Source organism: Hemitrygon akajei, chromosome 3, assembly GCF_048418815.1.
Source record: "Hemitrygon akajei chromosome 3, sHemAka1.3, whole genome shotgun sequence".
NCBI lineage: Eukaryota > Metazoa > Chordata > Chondrichthyes > Myliobatiformes > Dasyatidae > Hemitrygon > Hemitrygon akajei.
Window position 1 is genome coordinate 37,246,357 of NC_133126.1, and position 27,139 is coordinate 37,273,495.

General features: G+C 41.3%; 1 protein-coding gene across 3 annotated transcripts in view; it reads left to right on the forward strand.

Moving 5' to 3' along the window:
- Positions 1–27,139, forward strand: part of fancm (FA complementation group M) — a 125,227-nt gene that overhangs the window by 62,556 nt on the left and 35,532 nt on the right. For all 3 annotated transcript variants that reach the window (XM_073039611.1, XM_073039612.1, XM_073039613.1), the window contains 3 exons: positions 2,984–3,174; positions 8,655–8,861; positions 21,590–21,836. In XM_073039611.1, the coding sequence (XP_072895712.1) occupies positions 2,984–3,174; positions 8,655–8,861; positions 21,590–21,836 (645 nt within the window). The remainder of the gene's footprint in view (positions 1–2,983; positions 3,175–8,654; positions 8,862–21,589; positions 21,837–27,139) is intronic.

Here is a 27,139-nt window from a genome sequence, read left to right on the forward strand (position 1 = left end):
CTTTTCCCCTCAAACTGCAGGGTGAATACTATCATGTTACGATCACTCCCTCCTTAGGGTTCCTTTACCTTAAGCTTCCTAATCAGATCTGTTTTATCGCACAATGCGCAACCAGAAGTGATTCAACCACAAGCTGTTCTAAAAAACCATCTCGTAGGCATTCTACAAATGCCCTCTCTTGGGATTCAGTACCAATCTGATTTTCCCAATCTACCTGCATATTGAAATCTCCCATGACTATCGTAATATTGCCCTTATTGCATGTCTTCTCTATTTTAATTTATATCCCACATCCTAGCTACTGGTTGAGGGTCTGCATATGTCTCCCATCAGTCTTTTTACCTTTGCAGTTTCTTAACTCTTCCGATCTTATAACCATATAACCATATAACAATCACAGCACGGAAACAGGCCATTCCGGCCCTCCTAGTCCGTGCCGAACTCTTAATCTCACCTAGTCCCACCTACCCGCACTCAGCCCATAACCCTCCACTCCTTTCCTGTCCATATACCTATCCAATTTTACCTTAAATGACACAACTGAACTGGCCTCTACTACCTCTACAGGAAGCTCATTCCACACAGCTATCACTCTCTGAGTAAAGAAATACCCCCTCGTGTTTCCCTTAAACTTTTGCCCCCTAACTCTCAAATCATGTCCTCTCGTTTGAATCTCCCCTACTCTCAATGGAAACAGCCTATTCACGTCAACTCTATCTATCCCTCTCAACATTTTAAATACCTCGATCAAATCCTCCCTCAACCTTCTACGCTCCAATGAATAGAGACCTAACTTGTTCAACCTTTCTCTGTAACTTAAGTGCTGAAACCCAGGTAACATCCTAGTAAATCGTCTCTGCACTCTCTCTAATTTATTGATATCTTTCCTATAATTCGGTGACCAGAACTGTACACAATATTCCAAATTTGGCCTTACCAATGCCTTGTACAATTTTAACATTACATCCCAACTTCTGTACTCAATGCTCTGATTTATAAAGGCCAGCGTTCCAAAAGCCTTCTTCACCACCCTATCTACATGAGACTCCACCTTCAGGGAACTATGCACTGTTATTCCTAGATCTCTCTGTTCCACTGCATTCCTCAATGCCCTACCATTTACCCTGTATGTTCTATTTGGATTATTCCTGCCAAAATGTAGAACCTCACACTTCTCAGCATTAAACTCCATCTGCCAACGTTCAGCCCATTCTTCTAACTGGCATAAATCTCCCTGCAAGCTTTGAAAACCCACCTCATTATCCACAACACCTCCTACCTTAGTATCATCGGCATACTTACTAATCCAATTTACCACCCCATCATCCAGATCATTTATGTATATTACAAACAACATTGGGCCCAAAACAGATCCCTGAGGCACCCCGCTAGTCACCGGCCTCCATCCCGATAAACAATTATCCACCACTACTCTCTGGCATATCCCATCTAGCCACTGTTGAATCCATTTTATTACTCCAGCATTAATACCTAACGACTGAACCTTCTTAACTAACCTTCCATGTGGAACTTTGTCAAAGGCCTTGCTGAAGTCCATATAGACTACATCCACTGCCTTACCCTCGTCAACATTCCTCGTAACTACTTCAAAAAATTCACCTCTTTCTAAGGATTTGATTTATTTTCATTTTACAAGCAGAGCCACTCCACCCCCTCTGCCCACCTGCCTGTCCTTTTGATACAAGGTATATCCTTGGATGTTAAGCTCTGAATTTTGATGTTCTTTCACCCATGACTCAGTGATGGCCACAACTTCATATTTGCCTATCTCTAACTGCTAAAAGACCTTATTCTGTATAACGTGTGCAGTCAAATATAACACCTTCCATCCTGTATTCATCACCCTTTTTGATTTTGCCCCCATGTTACACTTCATTTCATCCCACTGACTGCAATTTTGCCATTTCATCTGCTTGTCATTCCTGGCAGTATCACTACACACTGTCAATACTTGTATACCAATTGCTCCATCTTCAGCCCCCTTGCAAATTAGTTTAAACCTTCCCCAAAGCTGTAGCAAACCTGCCTGCAAGGATATTCAGGTGTTCAGGTTTAACCTTTCATTTTTGTACAGGTCATAGCTTCCCCAATGATCCAGAAACCTGAAACCCTTGCTCCACTTCCTCAGCCACTTATTCATCTGTACTATCATCCTTTCTTCCCTGACTAGCACATGGTACTGAGAGTAATCAGAGATTACTACTTAAAATGTTTCTAGGTTATTTGAATGGTAATGTCTCAGTTACATGTTTTAAAGAGTCGTGATGCTAATGCATTCTTGTTAAATTAACATTGGATAAAATGTGAATTACAGCAGAATTATAGTAGCCTGTTGTCTGACTACTTAGAAATATTACTTTTTTGGCCATTTGAAAATAACATCTATTCATCTGAAAAATCTGTTGATCTTGCCTTATTCTGTATACTGACCGCCAATGTCCTTATTGGAGTTTTACTGTACCAATAGTAGACACTCATCATGACTATCTATGGTACTGGCAAGTTTGTATTTATTGTCTGCACGTAGATGTTTTCAGTACAAAGGTATAGGCTTTCTCCTTAGATCACACAGTCTTTGTACTGATGCTTATGTTATGTATTAGGTAGGAACTTCTAGGAAGTTTTTTTGTGATGATCAAGCAATTGTTTTGGAGATCCCAGTTAGAATGTGATTTGTGTTGAATGGCTTGCAAACAGCATTGACTCTTATTGAGTATTGTTAACTTTGCTGCCTATTTCCCATGCATTCCAAAAAAATCTGTTCATCTTGGCCTTGAATATAAACATATTGGGTCTCTGTGGTAGAGATTTGCAGAATTTCATGAGCATTATGAGGAGAATGATCCTCCTATTCTCAGTCATACATAAGTGACCAGTTATTCTAAAACCATGTGCCTTCATTCCAGATTCCCCACAGGTGGAAGCATACTTTCAGCATGTCTTTGTGGCTTATTTTTCCTAGATCCAAATACTTCTGGTGGAAAAGATGATAGTAGAAATACTCGTGTTATGATCTTCTCCTCGTATCGGCACAGTGTTCAAGAGATTGCTGAGATGCTTAGCAATCATCGGCCTCTTGTGCAAGTCATGACCTTTGTTGGGCATGCTTCAGGAAAGAACACTAAAGGATTTACACAAAAAGAACAGCTTGAGGTAACTTGGATTTGTGAACCAAGAAAATGATATAGTTAATGCATGTAATTGCTAAAACAAACTGTAGAAACATAGAGTTTTTACATTACAAGAGGCCATCAGTCTAGAATAGCTCTTAGAAAAGGATTCATATTAGTGGTACAAACCCAAAGCCCTGTAAATTACTTGTTCTCACGTATATGTTCAAGGTACCGTTTCTCTTTCCATCATCTAGACTGGTGGTGAATTCCCGATTATGAATATATTCTGAGTTTATAAAAGTACCCAGTTAAAAAAAATTTTTGAATTTGTTTCCTGTTCTTCTTGGAGTATGTGCTGATAAGAACAGCTATTTAAACCAGCATAATCTTTAACATTTGTATCTCATTTCCTCTCAAAACCTTTAATCCAAGAGAAAAAACACCTCATCTTCTTTAGTCTAACTTTACCGCTATAATCTTAAATCAGTAAAATACTCTTCACCATCTGGGAAGATACACATTATTTCTAAAATGTGGTAGCAATACTTGAGGATACAAATATTCCAGTTTTTTTGTACAGCATTAATTTTAACTTTACTACTCCTGATTTCTATGCCACCTATTTATAAATCTTAGGAATTTAATATGCTTTACCAACCACTCTCAACATGCCTTGTCATTTCCAAGAATTTAAGTACATTTCTTCTTTCCTGTACACATTTTAGTATTGTATCCCAGTTTATATCATCATTCTTGCCAAACATTTATGATTTCACACTTCCTACATTAAATTTCTTCTACCACTGTCTGTCTCTTCATCCAACCCCTATCTATGTCATCTTGTTGTCTGATACTAAACTCTACAGAGTTCTACTGTACTTTCAAGCTTTGTGTCATCCACGGTTGTGGAAATTATGCACTGCACGTCGATGTCCAAGCATGTCTGCTGCCATCCTCCAATCTGGAGGGCGTGAAAAACAGCCATTCACTACAGCTATTTGTTTTCTACCTTCAAACTGTGTTCTAATCAATGCTGCCACTAAGAGACATCCAATTAAACCCTGAAAAAATTGGGAACTTTATTGAATGAAAGCTCGTGGATTGATCCATGTTCTTAGGTGACCAATTAGTCACTTAATTAGACACTACTTATAACTAGTGGTGAAGAGTTCCATAAAGCTATTTTCAGACATAGAATGGCAATATGACAGAAGGAGACTATTTGACCAATTGTTTATGTGTTGCTCTCAACCCTCACCTGGCCACTTCTCCACAAGCCCTATGCACATCTCCTAGCTGTATAATTATAGAGGAAGAGAACTTTTTCACCATGTATATAGGGAATATATTCCTCATTTTTACATTTTCTTTATTTTTTGCCACCTGGCCACTTCTCCACAAGCCCTATGCACATCTCCTAGCTGTATAATTATAGAGGAAGAGAACTTTTTCACCATGTATATAGGGAATATATTCCTCATTTTTACATTTTCTTTATTTTTTGCCTGTCTGTAGTCTCTCATCCTTGATTGTTCTACCAGTACTCTGTCAACTCAGTGGCCACTTTAATAGGTAAACCTGCACACCTGCTTGTTACTGAAAATATCTAATCAGCAATCACGTGGCAGCAACTCAGTGCATAAAAGCATGCAGGCATGGCCAAAAGGTTCAGTTGTTATTCAGACCAAACATCAGAATGGTGTAGTAATGTGATCTAAGTGACTTTGACCATGAAATGATTGTTGATGCCAGGCAGGGCAGTTTGAGTATCTCAGAAACTGCTGATCTCCTGGGATTTTCATGCACAACAGTCTAGAGTTACAGAGGATGGTGCAAAAAAACAAACATCTAGAGAGTAGCAGTTCTTTGGGTGAAAATACTTCATTCATGAGAGATGTCATAGGAGAATGGCCAGACTGGTTCCAGCTGACAAATAATCTCCTTTACAGCAGTGGTGTGCAGAAGAACATCTCTGAACGCACAGCACATCGAACCTTGAAGTGGATGGGCTGCAGTAGCAGAAAGTCAAAAATATAAACTCGGTGACTGCCTTACTAGGTTCAGGACATCTTTACCTAAGATGAAAGGGTTATCGTATGAGGAACGTTTGATGGCTCTGGGTCTGTACCCACTGGAATTCAGAAGGTTGAGGGGGGATCTCATTGAAACCTTTCAAATGTTGAAAGGGCTAGACAGAGTAGATGTGGTAAGGATGTTTCCCATGGTGGGAGAGTCTAGAATAAGAGGGCACAGCCTCAGGATAGAAGGGGGCCCTTTCAAAACAGAGATGCAGAGAGATTTCTTTAACCAAATTGTGGTGAATTTGTGGAATTTGTTGCCACATGCAACTGGAGGCCAGGTCATTGGGTGTATTTAAGGCAGAGATTGATAGGTTCTTGAATGGACGTGGCATCAGAGGTTACGGGGAGAAGGCCGGGAACTGGGATTGAGGAGGAGATAGAAAAAAGGATGTCTTGTGGTCCAAGATGGGCATCTTTATCTCTCTGAAACAGTACGCTATCCCTGCAGGTTTCAAGGTACCCACCAGCGATCCGGTGCCCAAGAGAGCAATGGTAACTGGTCTAAACAATTACTGCCCTCAACAATCATGAAGGGCTTTGAGCGGCTGGTAATGGATCATATAAAATCCTGTTTTCCAGCTACATTGGCTTTACAGTTTGCCTATCACTCAGACCAGTCCTCTGATTCCATAGCCTTGGCCCTCCGTTCCATCCTGTCCTTCCTAGAAAACGATACCTCATATGCCAGGATGTTGTTCATTGACTTCTGCTTGGCACTTAACAGGATCATCCCTCAATGTCTGGTTGGTAAAGTGTCCTCATTGAGATTAAACACCTTCCTCTGTAACTGGATGTTGGACCCCTTGACGGAAAGGCTCCTGTCAGTCCAAGTTGGCAGCAATATCTCAAGCTCCATCACACTGAGCACTAGTACCCTACCCCCCCCAGGGCTATGTGCTCAGCCCTCTGCTGACTCACAACTGTACTGCTAGATTCAGTTCAAACCATATCTTCAAATTCGCTGATAATACTACAGTGATTGGCCTCATAAGTAACAATGATGAGTTGGCATACAGAGAGGAGATAGAGAGGCTTGTCGAATGGTATGAGAACAACAACAAATGGACAAGTCAAAAGAGATGACCGTGGACTTCAGGCAAGCACAGGTCAACCACTCTCCATTGCACATCAATGGCTCTGCCTTGAAGAGAGTGAAGAGCACAAAGTTCCTTGGTGTGCGCATAACAGATGATCTAACCTGGACTCAAAATACTACCCCTCATCAGTCAAGAAGGCACAGCAATATCTATACTTTCTGAGGAGATTGAGGTGTGCATCCCCATTCTAAAAACATTATACAGGAGCACGATTGAGTGAGACTATCTGGCTCCATCATTCTGTGGTACGGAAGCTGCAAGGCATTGGACTGTAAGACACTACAGAGGATAGTAAAAGCAGTTGAGAAGATATTCAGGGTCTCCCTCTGCCCTACTTGTGACATTTACTGAGAGCATTGCAGACAAAGGGGCTGAAGCATTGTTGAGGATCCCTACCACCCACCCCACAATCTCTTTGAACCACTACTGACAGGAAGGAAGTACAGAAGCATCAGGACTAGGACGACCAGACTGGGTAACAGCTACTTCTCTCAGGCTCTGAGACCCTGTCCCAACCAAGGTCTTGTCACTAGGACAGGAAGCTGTTTACTGTCCTGTTTATGTGTTGTACACTACATGCATTTTGAATTATATTTTATTAACTTGGTTTTGGTAATATTTGGTTTATGTGAAGTGTATAATGTATGTTTTGTGAATGCACCATGGCTTCAATCTCCTCAGAAAGTATAGATACTGCTGTGCCTTCTTGATTAGTGAGGTAGTGTTGTGAGTCCAGGTTAGATCATCTGTTATGTGCACACCAGTGTTTCATTTGGTTGTATATATGTACAGTCAGATGAAAATAAACTTGAACTTGACTTGACTACAGGAGGTACCTAATAAAGTGTAATTCTCAAGTTAATTCTAATTACACATTGAGTGTAATTCTGCATGCTCTCCCCTTAATCATTTCTTCAAAGAAAACAGTCCAGTCTTTCCATTCTGTCCTTGTAACTTATCGCACAAATATTTCTCATTAATCTTTTTTGGTCCCTCTCCAGTGTTTTAATATTCATCCTGTTGTGGCATGTCTGAACACAATAAACCAATTCAGTGTTTCATAAAGTTTCAGCATGACTTTTATGTACAAGAAAATCTGCAGATGCTGGCAATTTAACGCATCACACACAAAATGCTGGAGGAATGCAGCTGTCTAGGCAGCACTTATGGAAAAGATTAAACAGTCAGTATTTTGGACTGAGACCCTTCAACTTTTTTGCTATCATACCTATGCCTCTATTGATAAAACCAATAGCTTTTGTGACTTTTTAACTGCTTTTATTGAAATACGGTTAAAGGTGCCCTGGACCTGCAGACTCCTAGAGTTGCCAAACATAAAACCTATGATAGCCCAACAGATTTATTCAATACGTCTTGACTGATGATTCGGTCAGAATTTGAATTGGGTCCTACCCCAGTAGACTTTGGCATTGTAAGAGGCTGTTTAGCCCTTCATACTGATCTGTGCATTCAACTTGCTACCATTCCCATATCCATGTAAATTTTCACTTTTTAAGTATTCTTTAAGTCTACGCTCTTTTTTAAAGAGATCTAATTATGGATTCTGCCTCTTCGAATAACCCTCAGGGCCTTCCAGATTCCGTCAGCCTTGACTGTTCATGATGCAAGCCACTTTCATTGTTCATTGATCTTAACATTCTCTAAATATTGAAAATAGTTAAATGTTATGGAATATGCTTCAGATTATGTTTACACATATACCTTTACGTTTTTCCCAAATATTTTCTGACTTTTGTCTCCACTGTTCCTCTACAGCTTCCCAACTTCTCAATAGTCTCAGCCAATTCAGAAATTGTTAAAAAAAACTCTTATTCCTCTTAAAGTAATTAGATAAGCACTGAGACTCCAAGCTGAGTACTGTACTCTCTTTCTGTTCTAGATAAATGCTATCAGTTATTTACCTAATGCCATCATTGCAAATAATGAGTCCATGATCAAGTCAACAAACTGAATTTTGGTGGGCGTGGGTAATATATGAAAAATCTGAAAGTCTAATCTTGTGCTTTGTTGATTTAAATAATAATGGTTCCACCTGACCCCGTGATGTCAAACAATCAATTTTATTGTATGTGATTAAAATATTAAATGCTTGAAACAGGTTCCTTCAGTCATGGTGTCTGCTGGAAGTACAGTACAAGGCAGACTGTCATTCTAGTTAAATGAACTTAGTTCGTTGATGAGGGGCTCTGGATAATTTTGTCTAGATGAAATCTCTCAAAATCCATTAAAACATAAATATAATTGTCCTGATTTGATGATGGAGAAACTCACTATTCCATATTACGTTCTAATATGTTCTTATTTCAACTTTTTATTGTTAGGTAATGAGGTGCTTTCGTGAAGGTGGATATAATGTATTGGTTTCTACATGCGTGGGGGAAGAAGGGCTGGACATTGGGGAAGTTGACCTCATTATTTGCTTTGATGCTCAAAAGAGCCCTATTCGAATGATACAAAGAATGGGCCGGACAGGCCGGAAGCGAGAGGGCAGAATTGTGGTTCTTCTTGCTGAAGGAAGAGAAGAACGGGTGAGTCTACTTTTGTATGTGTCTCAACAATCTATTGGGATTGAGAATGATTAACTTTTGTGGGTTCTAAGATGGCTAATGTGGGAACAGAAGACTGTTCTATAGCTCGGGTAGGTGATGGCTGATGGGGTGGGTTGGTGGATGATAGAGAGTTTGGAGAACTCCTCCTGACACTTACCTAGGACCTCTCTGTGCTTTTGATGCATGGCCTTGGTTCTCAATACTCCTTGAATACTCTTATGCTTGGAATGATATGGACCAAAGATTCCCAGGGTTTGGTGAAGTTGTTATGTTTCTTCAGAGAGGCTTAAGAACATTCACAAATGTTTTTTCTCTTTCTGACTAATAATGTCCTTCTATGACACAGCTTGGAATGAAGTTCCTGTTCCAGGATTCTGCTGTTGGACATGAGAATGATTTGTCTTGTCTAGATTGGCTAAGTCAACTAGAGCCCTAATACTGGAAAGAGAACACTGAGAATAGTCCACTTCTCCTTCCAGTGAAATTGGCAGATTTTTCTGAAACGGCGTTGACAATAGTTTTTCCATGCCCTTTGAGATGCTTGGTCAAGTTTCAGAAGCCTGTAGCAGGGCAAGGGTCACTACTTCCTTGTGAGAGTGGGAGAGTATAAAAGATGTAGGTCTCAGGGCTTGTGAGTTTCACTTTATGGGAATTTAAGAGGTAAGTCAGCTAAATGTTAGTTAATTAACTATTTATCAGGAGACATTAAAAAGAAGATTATGTCAAGGTGGAGCAGCTATTTTGGGAGTGGCCATTATGAGAATGAGCCACTGTAGAAGTAGAAGGCATCGGCATGAGGAGCTGAATAAGTGGCCTGGGTATGTGGAATGAGAGCAGGAACATTAAAAAGGCAACTTTCATTCATTGACTAACTGGAGGGCACTTTAACCAATAAAATGCAGGGTACACGGTTAAATGGAGCAGAAATAATGAGACAGAATTGAGACTTGCTTAAGAGGCTTTGATGGAGCACAAGTAAAAACAAATAAGGTTTTATTTTGCTTTTCATTCTTGGTACTTGATTGTGTAGTCAAGATGACAGTCAGGCAGTAGAATTCTCCACCTACAACATGTGGGAAGACAGAGACCCTCGTGGTCTCCCTGATGATGATAACTGTGGGAAGTGCACCCAGGTGTAGCTGCTAACAAACTTGAGTCAAGGAACTGGATTTGGAGGTATCCAAGACCATCTGGGAGGCTGATTACTTGATAGATGAGACTTCTAATGAGGTGGTCACACCCAGGGTATAGGCTTCAGATAGATATATGGATGACCATGAGGAAAAGTAAGGGAAGTGGGCAGTAAGTGGTTATTCCCCTCACTAACAGATACTTCACTTTGGATACTGTTGAGCAGATGCTTTTCCTGGGGCAAACAGCAATAGTCTGGTCTTTAAATAAGGTAACTAAGGGGTGGATGAAGGTTGGGCAGTGGATATTGTTGGGTAGGGAAATTTGCTAGTGTTATATGGGAAAGTTTAATCTATATTGGCAAGGGTAGAAATCTGAGCAGGAATGAGCATGTTATGAGATAAAGTAGATAGGCAGAGGCACACTGAAGGCAGGGAAAGGAATACGTGTTTATTTCAATGCTCGAGGTTTAATAGGTAAGGCAAACAAACTCATTGCCAATAGGCTCTGAGGACTAGAATGTTATACCATAATAGAACCTTGACTGATAGTAGGTCAGGACGACTTTCCCTGAAAGCCATTGGCTGCCAACAGCAGGAGGCCAGAGTCCTCTTTCCTGGACTAGTTTTTCCATTTGTTCCCAGCTGTAGCCCATCTTGGGAGATCCTTCCTCTCCTAGGGATGAGGTCTTTGGAGCTTCTTTTGGTGTTTATGGAACTGTGTTTTTATGGGATAGTGTTGCTAGCCTTATGCCTAAACCACCGTCTTTCACAGCTGGGTTTGGGACCATCCTTGGAGGAGTTTAGGGCAGAACTGGCAGCTCAATATTCCAGGTACAAATGCTACAGGCATAACAGAAGTACAGATAAGTGAGGAGGGTTTGCTCCCTTTTTGATCAGGGAGGACATAACAGCAGTACTTGGAGGTGACATTCTTGGTGATGACTGATGACCCTGCTTTAAGGTGAACAGTACATTTATACTCTTGAGTCCCTCTGTTTCATTACGTTCCCTAATGCCGTATGAGTACCTGAGTGTCAACATTCCTGAAGATCTATCCTGTGCCCAATATATATTGTTGCAATTAGGAAAGGGACACACCAACAGAGTTTGAGCAGATTAGTTATGTCACCAAAGACACTGGCAAGTTTCTACAGATGTACAATCTGATTGATTTCATCACTGCCTGTTATGGAGGTGGCAATGCACAGGACTGGAAAAAGCTGCAGAGGGCTATAAGCTCAGTCAGCTCCATCATGGGCACCATCAGAGACATCTTCAAAAGTCAATACCTCATGAAGGTGGTAGCCTTTATTAAGAATCTTCACTATCCAGGACATTCCCACTTGTCATTACAACATTGGGGTTAAAATACAGGAGTTCAAAGAATCACACTCCATGATTTAGAAACAACTTCTTCACCTCCATCATCTGATTTTGAATGGTCCAGAACCCATAATCAGTACCTCAATATTTTCTCACTTTTTGCACTACTTAATTTTTTGTATTTCTTGTAACTTGTTTTACTTTTTATGTATTGCACTGTACTGCTGCAACACAACAAATTTCACGACATGAGTCAGTGGTAACAAACCTAATTCTGATTCTGATGACTTGCCCTAGTTTGACTTTTCAAAATGCGTCACTTTACACCTATCTGTACTGAAATCCATTTGCTACTCCTTGGCCTCTTCCTTGTAATCTGTGACAACCTTCTTCATTATCAAGAACACCTTCTAATTTCAAGTCATCATCAATCTTACAGATCAAGCCTTGTGTATTTGCATCCAAGTCATTTACAAAAAAGATGAATAACAAAGGTTCCAACTCCAAATGATGCAACACACCAATAATCACTGGCCTCTGTTCTGAAAAACAACCTTCAACTACCATCCTCATGTGGTGAGGCTATATGGATAGAACTTGAGGCTGAGAAGGGGAGTATTATATCTTACTATACAGTCTTGTGGGCTGTATATAGACCCACCCCCTAGTAGTTAGCAGGAACTTGAAGAGCAGATGTGTAGAGTAAAAATATTCTTAGTTGTAAGAATATTCGGGTTGTATTAGTGAATGATTATAATTTGCCTGATATTGACTTGATTGTCCGGAATATCAAGGGCCTGGACAAGGCGGAATTTGTGAACTATGTCTAGGAGTGAATATAGACGGCCCTACTTAAGAGGGTTGCAAAATTGGACCTCCTTGTAAGAAACAAGACAGGGCAAGTAACTGTGGTGGCATTCACGGAACAATTTGACTCTAGTGACCATAATCTGACAGATCCACAGATTAGGGTCCTAAACTGGAGCAGTGCTAACCTTGGAGGAATAAGATGGGATCTAGCTCAGGCTGATCATGTAAGCCTATTTGAAGGGAAAGGAATGAATGGAAAGTGGGAGGCTTAAGTGTGTGATAGCAAGTGTCCAGGAGCGGTATGTTCCCATTATGGTGAAGGGTAACTGGAGAGCTTATGGCTGATGATAAATTTTGAGGCCCTGGTCAGGAAAATGAAGGTGTAGGAAGTCAGAATCAAGCGAATCCCTCGATGACTGTAAAATAATTAGGAATACTCGAGAGGGAAAGGTATTTGCAGCCCTTACAGCACATTAAAGCGGACAAATCCCCAGATTGACCAATTACCTCCTCAGATTTTGTGGGAGGTTTGAGAGGAAATTACAATGGCCCTTACTGAGATAGTTGCTTCAATGTTAGCCAATGTTAAAGTTCCCGAAGTCTGAAATATGGCTGTAGTTGTTCCCTTGTTTAAGAAGGGTAGTGAGGATGAGCCCAGGAACTCCAGGCCTGTCAGTCTGACATAAGTAGTGGGGAAGTTACTGGAGGGAATTCTGAGTGACAGGATCTCCAACATTTGGATAGATAGTTTCTGATTAGGAGTCAGCATGGTTTTGTGTATGGAAAATCATACTCGATGAACTCGAGAGTTTTTTTGAAGAAGTAACCAAAAAAGTAGATGAGGGTATTGTCTATTTGAAGTTTTGCAAGACCCCCAATAAGGTGCCACATTGTAGGACATCTGGAACGTTAGATTTGATGGAATCCAGGGAGGTAAGGCAGAGTCATAAGCTTGAAGATAGGATGCAGAGGATGGTGGTTGTTGGGGTGTATCAAATACTAAGTTCTACAACACCATAAGATATAGGACCAAAATTAGGCTATTTGTCTGATCGAGACTGCTCTGCCATTTCATCATGGCTGATCCAATTTTCCTCTCTGCCCCAGTCTCCTGACTTCCCCTCCTATCCATCATGCGCTGATCAATCAAGAATTTATCAATCTGACTTAAATATACCTAGAGACTTGGTCACCACAGTTGCCTCTGGCAAAGAGTTCCACAGATTCACCACCCTCTGGCTAAAGAAATTCCTCTTTATCTCTGTTCCAGAGGCTGTGTCCTCTGGTCTTAGACTCTTCCACCATAGGAAATAGCCTCTCCATATCCACTCTATCAAGGCCTTTCACAATTTCATAGATTTCAATGAGGTCACCCCTCATTCTTCTGAATTTCAGTGAATACAGGCCCAGAGGCATCAAATGCTCTTCATATGATAAGTCATTCAATCCTGAAATAATTTTCATGAACATCCTTTAAACCTTCTCCAATCTCAGCACATCCTTTCTAAGATAGGGGGCCCAAAACTGCTCACAATACTCCAAGTGAGGCCTCACCAGTGCTTTATAAAGTTTCAACATTACGTCCTTGCTTTTATACTCTAGTCCTCTTGAAATGAATGTTAACATTGCATTTGCCTTCCTCACCACAGACTCAACCTACAAATTAACCTTTTGGGAATCCTGCACGAAGACTCCAAGTCCCTTTGTGTCTCTGTTTTTTGTATTTTCTCTCCATTTAGAAAATAGTCAACCCTTTCATTTCTTCTACCAAAGTGCATAGCCATGCACTTCCTGACACTGTATTCTATCTGCCATTTTTTTGCTGGTTCTCTTAATCCGTCTAAGTCCTTCTACTTCCTCAAAACTACCTGCCCCTTCACTTTCTTCATATAACCTGCAAACTTTGCAACAAAGCTGTCAGCTCCATCATCCAAATAGTTGATATATAATGTAAAAAGACTTGGACCCAACACAGACCCTCGTGGAACACCACTAGTCACCGGCAGCCAACCAGAAAAGGTTCCCTTTATTCCTACTCATTGCCTCCTGCCAATCAGCCACCACTTTATCCATGCTAGAATCTTCCCTATAATACCATGGGCTTGTAGCTTGTTAAGCAGCCTCATGTGTGGAATCTCGTCAAAGGTCTTCTGAAAATCCAAGTGCACAATATAAACCGATTCTCCTTTATCTATCCTGCTTGTTACTATTTCAAAGAATTTCAACAGATTTGTCAGGCAAGTTTTCCCTTGAGGAAACTATACTGACTATGGCCTATTTTATCACGTGGCTTCAAGTACCCTGAGACCTTAATCCTTAATAATCGACTGCAACATCTTCCCAACCACTGAGTTCAGATTGACTAGCTTTGGGTTCGTTTCTTCTGCCTCACTCCATTCGTCAAGAATGGAGTGACATTTGCCATTTTCCATCTTCTGGAACCATTCCAGAATCTACTGATTCTTGAAAAATCATTACTTAATGCATCCATGATATCTTCAGCCACCTCTGGTGTGTACACCATCTGGTCCAGTTGACTTATCTAACTTCAGAGCTTTCAGTTTCCCAAGAACCTTCTCTTTAGTAACGGTAACTTTGCACACTTCATGCTCCCTGACACCTGAAACTTCCACTGTACTGCTAGTGTCTTCCACAGTGAAGACTATGCAAAATATTTATTCAGTACATCTGCTATTTCATTATCTTCCATTACCAGCTCTCCAGCGTCATTTTCCAGCATTCCAGTGCCTACTCTTGCCTCTCTTTTACACTTTTGGTATCCTCTTTAAAATTTTTGGCTAGCTTACTTTGTATACCCTCTTTATCTTCTTAATGATTTTTTTTAGTTGCCATCTGTTGGTTTTTAAAAGCTTCCCAATCCTCTAACTTCCCACTAATCTTTACCCTATGATATGCTTTCTCTTTGGTTTTATGTTGGCTTTGACTTCTTTTGTAAGCCATAATTGTGTTATCTTTCCTTTAGAATACTTCTTTCTCTTTGGGATGTATACATCTTGTGCCTTCCGGATTGCTTCCAGAAATATCAGCCATTGCCGCTGTGCCGTCATCCCTGCCAGTGTTCTTTTCCAATCAATTCTCCTCTCTCATGCCTCTGTAATTCCCTTTACTGATACATCTGATTTCAGCTTCTTGTTCTCAAATTTCAGGGTGAATTCGATCACATTGTGATTACTTGCCCCTAAAAGTTATTTTACCTTAAGCTCTCTAATCAATTCTGGTTCATTGAAGTAACACACACAAAATGCTGGAGGAACACAGCAGGCCGGGCAGCATCTATGAGAAAAAGTATTGTTGATGTTTCAGCTGAAATCCTTCAGCAGGATTGGAGAAAAAAAGATGAGAAGTAAATTTAAAAGATGGGGAGAGAGAAACTCAAGGTGATAGGTGAAACCTGAAGGGGGAGGAATGAAGTAAAGATCTTGGAAGCTGATTGGTGAAAGAGACAGTAGGCCATGGAAGAAAGTAAAGAGGGGAGGAGCACCAGAGGGAGGTGATGGGTGGGCAAGGAGATAAGGTGAGAGAGGAAAAGGGGGATGGGAAATGATGAAAGAAAGGGGGGCATGGAGGGGGGCATTACCAGAAGTTTGTGAAATCAATGTTCATGCCATCAGGTTGGAGGCTACTCAAACAGAATACAAGGTGTTGTTCCTCCAACCTAAGTGTGGTCTCATCACGACTGTGGAGGAGGCCGTGGTTGGGCATACGGGAATGGGAATTGAATTAAAATGTGTGGCCACTGGTCTGGTAGATCCCACTTTTTCTGGCGAATGGAGTGAGGATACTCAGCGAAGCAGTCTCCCAATCTACATCGGGTCTCACTGATATACAGGAGGCCACACTCGCAGCACCGGACATAGTATATGACCCCAACAAACTCACAAGTGAAGAGTCGCTACACCTGGAAGGACTGTTTAGGGCCCTGAATGGTAGTAAGGGAGGTGGTGTTGGGGCAGGTGTAGCACTTGTTCTGCTTGCAAGGATAAGTGCCAGGAGGGAGATCAGTGGGGAGGAACGAATAGATGAGGGAATCGCGGAAGGGAGTGATCCTTGAGGAAAGTAGAAAGTGGGGGGGGGGGGCAGGTTAGGGAAAGATGTGCTTGATGGTGGGATCCTGTTGGAGATGGCGGAAGTTTCGAAGAATTATGTGCTGGATGTGGAGGCTGGTGGGATGGTAGGTGAGGACAAGAGGAACCCTAACTTGGCAGGGTGGTGGGAGGATAGGAGCAGAGCAGACATGTGTGAAATGGAAGAGATGCAGTTGAGGGCTAAGTTGATGGTGGAGGAAGGGAAGTCACTTTCTTTGAAAAAGGAGGACATCTCACTCAGTCTAGAATGAAAAGCCTCATTCTGAGAGCAGATGCGGTGGAGATGGAGGAATTGAAAGAAGGGGACGGCACTTTACAAGTAACAGGGTCGGAAGAGGTATAGTCTTGGTAGCTGTGAGAATCTGTGGGTTTATAATAGACATCTGTGGATAAACTGTCTTCAGAGATGGAGACAGTGAGATTGAGAAAGGGGAAGGAGGTGTCAGAAATGGACCAGGTAAATTTGAGGGCAGGGTGGAGGTTGGAGGCAAAGTGGATGAAGTCGATGAGTTCAGCATGGGTGCAGGAAACGGCACTAAAGTGTAGCGTAGCGTAGGAAAATTGTGGGGACGGTCACCAGTGTAGGCTTGGAACATAGACTGTTCCACGTAGCCAACGAACAGGCAGGCATAGCTGGGACACATGTGAGTGCCCATGACTACACATTTTGTTTGAAGGAAGTGGGAGGAGCCAAAGGAGAAATTATTTAGAGTGAGGATGTTCTGCTAGGCAGAGGAGAGTGGTGGTGAAAGGGAAGGTTAGGTCTGGTGTCCAGTCCCTATACACCTCCATCCCCCACCAGGCAGGCCTCAGAGCTCTCCATTTCTTTCTGGAAAGATCCGAGGATCTCTGGTTCATTGAATTTAATTTCAACAACAACCAGTCTTCAGACCTGAAAGTGGATTGTAGATTGAGTTTAAGGTACAGCTCAGAATGGTAGTGTTCTTGGAGCTGCAGACTGGGTTTCATTGCAAACCAAGAACAACCCCATGAAGAGGCAGTGGTGATTGATATACATTTTAGGTGTCTAGTGTGTTGGTGTTTGAAAATTATATGTAATTCAAAAGGAGCATTTTGCATACAGTGTCAGTATAGAGTTGTCCTTTGATCTTTAGCATATAAAAATGTTATGTAAAATAGAGTCAGGGAGTCTCTTCTAAGAGTGTCTTCAGTATGAAGCCTGCTTGTGTGCTGAATAAAGGGTTTTTTATCACCAGCTTCAGTGTCTCATGATGACTGTGCGCAGACACAACAGTGGTTGAAGGTTATTTCTTGGAATGGAGGCCGGTGACTTGTCCTGGCTGCAAGGGTCAGTGTTGGGACCTTTTTTTAAAAATTAGTTTTCACATAAAGGACTTGGATGCAAATGCACAAGGCTTGGTCAGTAAATCGGAGAAATTAGGAGGCATTCTTGGTAATGAAGAAGGTTGTCATAGATTACAGGACAATCTGTATCAATTAGGATGGGGCTGAGGAGTGGCAAGCCAGTGTAGGATGTACTATAAAAATTTGTTAGAATCTTTGGTGACATACCAAACCTCCTCAAACTCTGCTGCTGAGCCCCTTTTGTAGCTGCAACAATATATTGGGCCCAGGATAGATTTTCAGAGATGATGACACCCAGGCACTATGAATGATGGGGCACCAGGGTGTGTAATGCAACAAAGGGTCTTAAAGAGTATAAGTGCATTGTTCACTGAAAGTAAGTTCACATAGAAGGGGTGGTGAAAAAGGTTAATCTTTATCAGCCAGGGCATTGAGGGGCAACTGTCAAGATCTCTGAGGATCTAACCTGCTCCCAACATATTGATGTAGTCATAAAGAAGGCAAGACAGCGCTATACTTTATTAGGAGTTTGAAGCAATCTAGCATGTCAACAAGTACAGTCGGCCCTCTGTATCTGTGGGTTCCGCACCTGCAGATTCAACCAACTGTGGATCAAAAATATTTGAAAAAGAAAATTCCAGAAAGTTCCAAAAAGCAAAACTTGAACTTGCCGTGCAGCGAGCGCTACGCTGAATCCACACGAATGAAGTGATGTGTAGGCATACCCTGCTGTAGCGTCCCACCATTTCATTGATCCTTAGTCTCTCTCCAGCACTAGTTGTTTGAGCATTGTTCACCTCGAGTCTCGTTCATTTGCTACTTGTGAGCGAGAGGAAGAAGTTTAAGGTTAGTAAGGGATGGCCAGCTAGCTATGTAAAGCGCTATAGCCTCAAGAACTTAAAGATCACGGGAGAATCAGCATCCGCATTCCCAGAAGATCTACGATGTTTGCGTCTGTACTGAACATGTACAGACTTTTTTTTCTTGTTATTATTCCCTAAACAGTACAGTATAACAACTATTTACATAGCATTTACATTGTATTAGGTATTATAAGTAATCTAGAGATGATTTAAAGTATACGGGAGGATGTGCGTAGGTTATATGCAAATACTACGCATTTTATATAAGGGACTTGAGCATCCACAGGGGTCCTGGAACCAATCCTCCATGGATACCGAGGGATGGCTGTACGCTCAAAAACTTCTACAGTTGTACCGTGGAGAGCATTCTGACAGGCTGCAACACTGTCTGGTATGGAGGGGCTACTGCACAGGACCGAAAGGACCAAAAGAAGCTGTAGAAGGTTGTAAATCTAGTCAGCTCCGTCTTGGGTACTAGCCTACAAAGTACCCAGGACGTCTTTAGGGAGCAGTGTCTTAGAGAGGCAGCGTCCATTATTAAAGACCTCCAGCACCCAGGACATGCCCTTTTCTCACTGTTACCATCAGGTAGGAGATACAGAAAGAAGCCTGAAGGCACACACTCAGCAATTCAGGAACAGCTTCTTCACCTCTGTCATCCAATTCATAAATGGACATTGAAGCTTTGGACACTACCTCACTTTTTTAATATACAGTGTTTCTGTTTTTGCACATTTTTAAATAATCTATTCAATATATGTAATTGATTTACTTGTTTATTCATTATGTTTTATTTTATTTATGATTTTTTTCTCTCCCTCTGCTAGATTATGTATTGCATTGTACTGCTGCTGCTAAGTTAACAAATTTCATGTCACATGCCGTTGATAATAAGCCTGATGCTGATTGTGATTCTGATTTTTTACACAGAAGGTGATGAGTACATGGAATGAGCTGCCAGCAGAATACATTGAGCTATGTAGAGTTTTGTCATTTAAGGAACACTGGGATAGGAAGGATGGGTCTTAAAGGGATATAGGCCAAACCCAGAAATCTGGGACTTGCTGAGTGGGACCGTGGTCAGCGTGGGCTCGTTGGGTTGAAGGGCCTGTATCTATGCTCTTTTGCTCTGTAAACCATGAATTTTGTGTCAAGTTCCATTCCTCTATCTTCAAATATCCTTTAGTGCAAAGGCTGAGCCGGTTCATTGAAAGCATGGTAAATTGCATGATTAGTGTCTTTCGTCACTGAGATGTGGGACGTGATCTAAGTTTTCTATGGTTTTGAGGGCAGTATGGTGCAGCAGAGAAGGGTCGGTAGAGAATCTTTCTATTGCAGATGTTGACTATAATGCCCTTACTCTCATGTGCTTTAGTGAAAGCATGGTATCTTTGGTGATAGAAGTTTTTGTGTAGTTGAAACATTTTTGATCTGTGCTCTCTATGAATTCAAGTTTTGCAGCTAAATTGCACTTTTAATTATATCAATCTAATTTGCATTGACATTCCATTTGACTTTTAACTTTGACTATTATCCACTAAGTATTATGTTTTCTAACCAGTGCAGGAGTGTTTAAAACATTGGACATGAAGTGTGTAATGAATAATTTTGTAAAAAGAACTGAACGTTAAGAAATGCAGAACAATTTTGTTTGCGTAGCCAGAGTTAGTTAGGGATAAGAATGCAAGATCAGATTTTTAAAAAGTAGAACTAATGAAATTATAGTTTAAGTTTTGTGAGAATAACCAGTGTTTTCACAAACAACAGAAAATCTGTGGATGCTGGAAATCCGAGCAACACATGGAAAGTGCTGGAGGAATTCAGCAGGCCAGGCAGCATCTATGGAAAAAAGTACAGTCGATGTTTCGGGCCAGAACCCTTCAGTAGACTGGAGAAAAACAGCTCAGGAGTAGATTTAAAAGGGGGAGGGGAGAGAGAAACACCAGGTGATAGGTGAAACCTGGAGGGGGAGGGATGAAGTAAAGAGCTGGGAAGTTGATGGTGAAAGAGATAGAGGGCTGTGGAAGAAAGAAGAAGGGGGGAGGAGCACTAGCGGGTGGCAATGGGCGGGCAAGGAGATAATGTGAGAGAGGGAAGAGGGGATGTTTAATTGTGAACTGGGGGGGTTGGTGTGGGTGGTGTAGAGTGCATTACTGGAAGTTTGAGAAATCAATGTTCATGCCATCAGGCTGGAGGCTACCCAAACGAAATACAATATGTTTTTCCTCCAAACTAAGTGTGTCCTAATCACAACAGTGGAGGAGGCCAGGGATGGACATATCGGAATGGGAATGAGAAGTGGAATTGAAAATGGGTGGCCACTGGGAGATCCCGCTTGTTCTGGCAGACGGAGTGTCGATGCTCGGCAAAGTGGTCTCCCAATCTGTGTCGGGTTTCATCAATATACAGGAGCCCACACTGGGAGCACTGAACACAGTAAATGACCCCAACAGACTCACAGGTGAAGTGTCACCTCACCTGGAAGGACTGTTTAGGACCCTGGATGGTAATGAGGGAGAAGGTGTAGGAGCAGGTGTAGCACTTGTTTCGCTTGCAAGGATAAGTGTCAGGTGGGAGATCAGTGGGGATGGACGAATGGACAAGGGAGTCATGTAGGGAGCAATCCCTGTGGAAAGCAGGAAGTGGGGTATGGGAAAGCTGTGGCTGAAGTTTCGGAGAATATGTGCTGAATGTGGAGGCTGGTGGGCTGGTAGGTGTGGACAAGAGGAACCCTAACCTTGGTAGCGTGGCGGGAGGATGGGGTTGCCCATGGTCTTGTTTTTTTTGGCTTTTGAAATTATTTTGTGAGGTAGATTGAACTTCTAAATTGTTCCAGGTTAACATGATCCCCTGTTACAATAAATTTTGTCAGGCTGAATTTCTAAAAGAAAGCAATATAGACTGCTGTAACGCTTGTCAAAACTGTTTAGATTAATTATTGGAGGGTTAGGAGAAAATGGATCAAGAATTTATTAATTGCGACAAAATCTTTATAAAAATATCTTTGTTCCGGCTTTGAACAGTGGTTTTGGATGGAGCAAACGTTAAAGTACTTTTTGAAGGAAAATATATTGAGGGTCGAATAGAACTTACTTGGGTATTTGAAAAATTGTTTTGAAATAATGGATATTTAAATCCAATTTCAGACCTACAACCAAAGTCAGTGTTCCAAGAGGAGCATTTACAAAACCATTCTAGGAAATGGTAACAAGTCGTTTCACCTTTACGCTAATAGTCCACGAATGGTTCCAAATGGTCTTAATCCTGTTGCACACAAGATGTACATAACTACTGGAGAATACGAATCAAATAATATATCAAGAATTACAACAAAGCATGGAAGAAAGTCGGGTGCTGCACTTCCAGAATCATTCATGTACAGCCGATGTCCAGGTATGATGTATAGGTAGCCCATTTTTGAATTTTGTGAATGGAATAGTGAATCTTGCTCATTGATTTAAAATTTGGAAATAAGGGAATAATATTCCACTGTATTTACAAGAGACTCATTTAAACAGTGGCTGATTAAGATCAAAATTCTTGCCTGCAGACTTAATATCTTTGGATGATATTTTGGGAAGCTTAAAGTTGACTTTGATCAGCATCAAAGTTTCGTTCTAGGGATATGGAATGTAGCATGTGAGTACAGTAATTGATCAAAAGACTTTTTTGTCATGGTGTCATCAGCATATTTGCCCAATCATGTAGCTGTTTGAAGTTGCAGCTTGATTTAATGATCCATAGCATTATGCATTTCAAAGTTCTATGTAAATTTGTTTTCAAAGTACATAATATCACCATATACAACCCTGAGATTCATTTTCTTGCGGGCATACACAGTAACTCCAAGATTTTCAATAGAATCAATGAAAGACTGCATCTTACAGACCAATGTGCAAATACAAAAGAGAGAAAAAATAAATAAATATCGAGAACACGCGATGAAGGGTCCTTGAAAGTGAGTCTGTAGTTTGTGGAAACAGTTCAGTGACCGGGTGAGTGAAGTTATCTTCTCAGGTTCAAGAGCCTGATGGTTGGAGGGGTATTAACTATTCCTGAACCTGGTGGTGTGTGTTCTGAGGTTCCTGTACCTTTTTCCTGATGGCAGCAGCAAGAAGACACCACGGCCTTTGGTGGTGATGATGGAAGCTGCTTTCCTGCAATAACGCTCTGTGTAGATGTGCTCAATGGTGGGGAGGGCTTCACACATGATGGACTGGGCCATATCCACAAATAGCTTTGATGTTTTCCTTTTAAATTAGAGCCCTGGTGAACTTTGAAGCATTTCAAGCCTTCCAAAAAATTTATGGCCTTTCAGTGCCACTAATTCGACATCCTTGATTTTAAGTAATCCCCATGTTCCCATTTTCAGTGAATGAATATTTAAGCAAAAATGCCAATTTTCCTTTAGAAGGTCATTCAGTTTTGTTAGATAAGCCATCATATCTACATGCATTTTTATTTATAATGTGTTCCTGACCAGCAATTCCTGTGCACGAGTTCAAGGGCTACAGAAGACCAGACTTACTAAAATTCATCTTTACTCAAATTCTCCCCTGTATCAGTCAATGTTTAGATGTGAATGTTTTTTAGCCTAACAAATAGTATTGAAATGTTTGATGATACTCAGTTAAAGGAGGGACTGGAAGTGTATGGACGGGAGCCAGCAGTTATCACTGGTTTCCTCGCAATGTCACATCCTGCTGAGTTTCAAATCATGAATGAATTATGAGCTTTGTCAAAGAAAATCACTACTGTGTGTTATATTTTTAGGTTCTTCTCTGAGGTGACAGACATCTTACAGATGGCAGGAACTGAGGGTTGCAAGTGATTTAAAACTGGGCTGAACTTGATTTCTTTTGATATTCAGTAATACCTAGCAGATGGTGTTAATGAATAATATAATAAGTCATGACAATCATAAACACAGGTCATCGTGTGATATAATTGCAGAGCCTTATTAACCTCAGTTGTTAACTAATGGTGGTGGGTCACATTGTCATTGACAATAAAAGGGTTTAATATGTATAAATTATTCCACAGTATTTATGCAGGAGTCATGAACATGATCTGTGTGTAGCTTTAGTTGCCCTGACCCCCTAATCAATCAGTCAATCAAATCTTCAGTATCTCTCTTTTACTGCGAGCAAATCAGTTTTTAATATGTAAATAGCATGCTCTTCTGGTTTTATTATCATCCTACCAGCTGGGTGGTAAAATATTGTAAGGAATGAAAGTACTGCTTCTAAACCAGGAAGGGGAGGCTGAACTGTTTCAGGCAATAGGTTTTTAACTTGGCTTTGGCCGAAGCCTGAGTCTGTAAATCTCTGCTAGTTTGCTGGGAAAATTGAAGGCCCACTCACTGTGTCCCACTCAGTGGAGGCTGGAGGCTGAAGAAGGCCTGTTTCTGGGGTTAGAGGACTGTGTGTGCTGGTTGGAGAGAGGAACAGGGTTTGTTTTGCTGTTGTTGTTTTGTTGCTTGTTGTGTTCTGTATTGTTCTGCCAAGCATTGAGGGCGTGCTATGTTGGCGCTGGAATGTGTGGCAAAACTTGTGGGCTGCCCCCAGCACACCCTCAAGTGTGTTGGTTGTTAATGCAAACGATGCATTTCAATGTATGTTTCAATATACACGTGATAAAAAAAACTTGAATCTTCAATCCTTCAGTCCACATACAGCTCCATTCCCACACTGTTCTCAAAAGTTGCAGACCTAAGTTTAGAAGTCCTTTTAGAACAAATGAGGAGGAATTTGTTCAGCCAAAAGTCAGTGAATCTGTGGAATTCATTGCCACAGATGATAGTGGAGGCCAATACATTGGGTATATTTAAGGTGGAAGTTGATATTTTCTTATGGGGTTCATAGTTCAAAGTATATTTATTATGAAAGGTTGAAGGGTAATAACTATTCCTGAATCTGGTGTTGTGAGTGCCGAGGTTCCTGTACCTCCTTTTTGATGGCAGCAGTGAGAAGAGAGCATGGCCTCAATGGTGGGTTTCCATGATGATGGATGCTGCTTTCCTGTGGCAGATGTTCATGTAGATGTGCTCTCTTATCTCAGATCATGTGATCTCACCCCATAGGTGGGGAGGGCTTTAGCTATGGTGGACTGGGCTGCATTCATTACGTTTTCTAGGCTTTTCTATTTAAGGGAATTGGCATTTCCATTCCAGGCTACGATGCAACCAGTCAATCTGCTCTCTACCACTGGTATGGGTGCTGAGGTCTCTTCTTGGCAGCAGCGAGAAGAGACCAGTAGACAATAGGTACAGCAGTAGGCCATTTGGCCCTTCGAGCCAGCACCACCATTCACAGTGATCATGGCTGATCATCCACAGTCAGTACCCCATTCCTACCTTCTCCCCATATCCCTTGACTCCGCTATCTTTAAGAGCTCTATCTAACTCTTGAAAGCATCCAGAGAATTGGCCTCCACTGCCTCCTGAGGCAGAGCATTCCATAGATCCACAACTCTCTGGGTGAAAAAGTTTTTCCTCAAGACCATGGCCTTGGGTGGTGATGATGCATACTGCTTTACTGTGTCAACACTCTGTGTAGATGTGCTCTATGGTGGAGAGGACTACACATGATGGACTGGGCTGTATTCACTACTTTATGTAGGATTTTCCGTTCAAGAGCATTGGTATTTCCATACACTATGATGTAACCAGTCAATGTACGCTACACTACCCATCTATTGAAGTTTGTCCAAGTTTTAGATGTCAAGTTAAATCTTTGTAAGGTTTTAAGGAACATAAACAAAATGCTGGAGGAACTCAGAGAGCCAGGCAGCATCAATGGAAAAAAGTACAGTCGACATTTTGGGCCGAAACCCTTCAGCAGAATTTCCAGCATCTTCCAGCCCATGATCTTTGTCGGCCTTTTAACATACTCCAAGATCAATTTAACCTTACCCTCCCACATAGCCCTTTTTCTTTTCTTTCATCTGTGTCCCAAGGAGTCTTTTAAATGTCCGTAATGTATGCATCTCTACCACCACCCTGGGCAGTGCTTTCTATGCACCTTCCACTCTATGAGGGGGGAGAAAAACTACCTCTGACATGCTCCCTATAGTTTCGTCTAATCACCTTAAAGAGTTGTCCCCTTCTATAAGCCATTGGCACCCTGGAAAAAAGGTGCTGGCCATTCTACGTATGCCTCTTATCATCTTATAAACCTCTATCTCTTCTCATGCTTCTTCACTCTGAAGTTAGAACCCCTAGCTTACTCAACTTTTCCTCCAGGCACCAACCCCCAACTGTAGCTACAATTTTTCTGACTATTTCTCCCTCCGATTGTCGATGCTGAGGGTGACTGCAAACATAATACCATTGAATGTTTATTGTGTTGGTTAGATTCTGGCTTTCTGGTCATCGCTCAGCACTTTGTTGTGCATATTGATTGCTGTTTACCAGCTTATTTGCTGAACATTGTCATGCTGCATGAAATTGAAAATTGTGCATTCATTGGTGAACACCCCATTGTTTACTTTGTGAAAGGCAGCAGTTCATGTCTTGGAAACTGTTGTTGGAATTCCTGCAGCAAAAATAGCAGCCACCTTATTTTTGTGTGAGGTATGACTCCAGCCATTTGTGTAGTTTTTGACCTTCATGCATACTGATTGCAGTTTAATTAAGGGTTCATAATACCAGACCTCTTGGTGTCATGTCTCACTTTTTACCTCTGGAATTTAGCTTTTTGGTCCACGTTTGGACCAAGGCTGTGATCAAGTTTGTAGTCTGTGCTTGATCTTTTCAACACAAGTTCGATTTTGTTTGTTTTTCTTCAGTAAATATGCATCACTGAAATTTTCAAGTCAAAAATTATCTACATTTTTGGTGCTTTTTCCTTTATCAGTATTACCTTGCAGCTCAGCTCTTTACATTCCTTTTTACATGAACAGCAAATGTGATTTTGTAAGTGAGAATTCAAATGAAATATCCCCAATCATTTAACTTAACCATAAATAAGGTTCATTAGGAACTATAAGTCATTGCTTTGTGTATATTCTAGTTAAAGGCAAAGTAATTGTTTGCTAGAGTATCCTAATGATTTGAAAGTGTCAAGATGAAGCCACACTCAGGTTGGAGGAACACCACCTTATATTCCATCTGGGTAGCCTCCAACCTGATGGCATGAATATTGACTTCTCTAACTTCCGTTAATGCCCCTCCTCCCCTTCTTACCCCATCCCTGATTTATTTAGTTTCTCTAACCCCCCCTTTCTTTCTCCCTAGGCCTCCCGTCCCATGATCCTTTCCCTTCTCCAGCTCTGTATCCCTTTTGCCAAACACCTTTCCAGCTATTAGCTTCACCCCTCCCCCTCCTACTTTCAAATCTCTTACTATCTTTCCTTTCAGTTAGTTCTGACGAAGGGTCTTGGCCCGAAATGTTGACGGTGCTTCTTCCTATAGGTGCTGCCTGGCCTGCTGTGTTCCACCAGCATTTTGTGTGTGTTGCTGTGATTTGAAAGCCTAATTGTCTCTTCCAAGATACCTTTGGAGACTGTTTTGAAGATGTGATACAATACCTAGTTCTCTGCCAGTGCTCCCTGGCCTTCTTTGTTCCAGCGTGAATAAAGTTAAACTGTAACCTAACTTTAAGTGAGATAAAAACATGAAAGCTTCAGAGTTTTTTTTTACAGTGCTTAGTTAAGAATGAAATCCATTTGCAGACACACAATTAATTTGCAGTCAA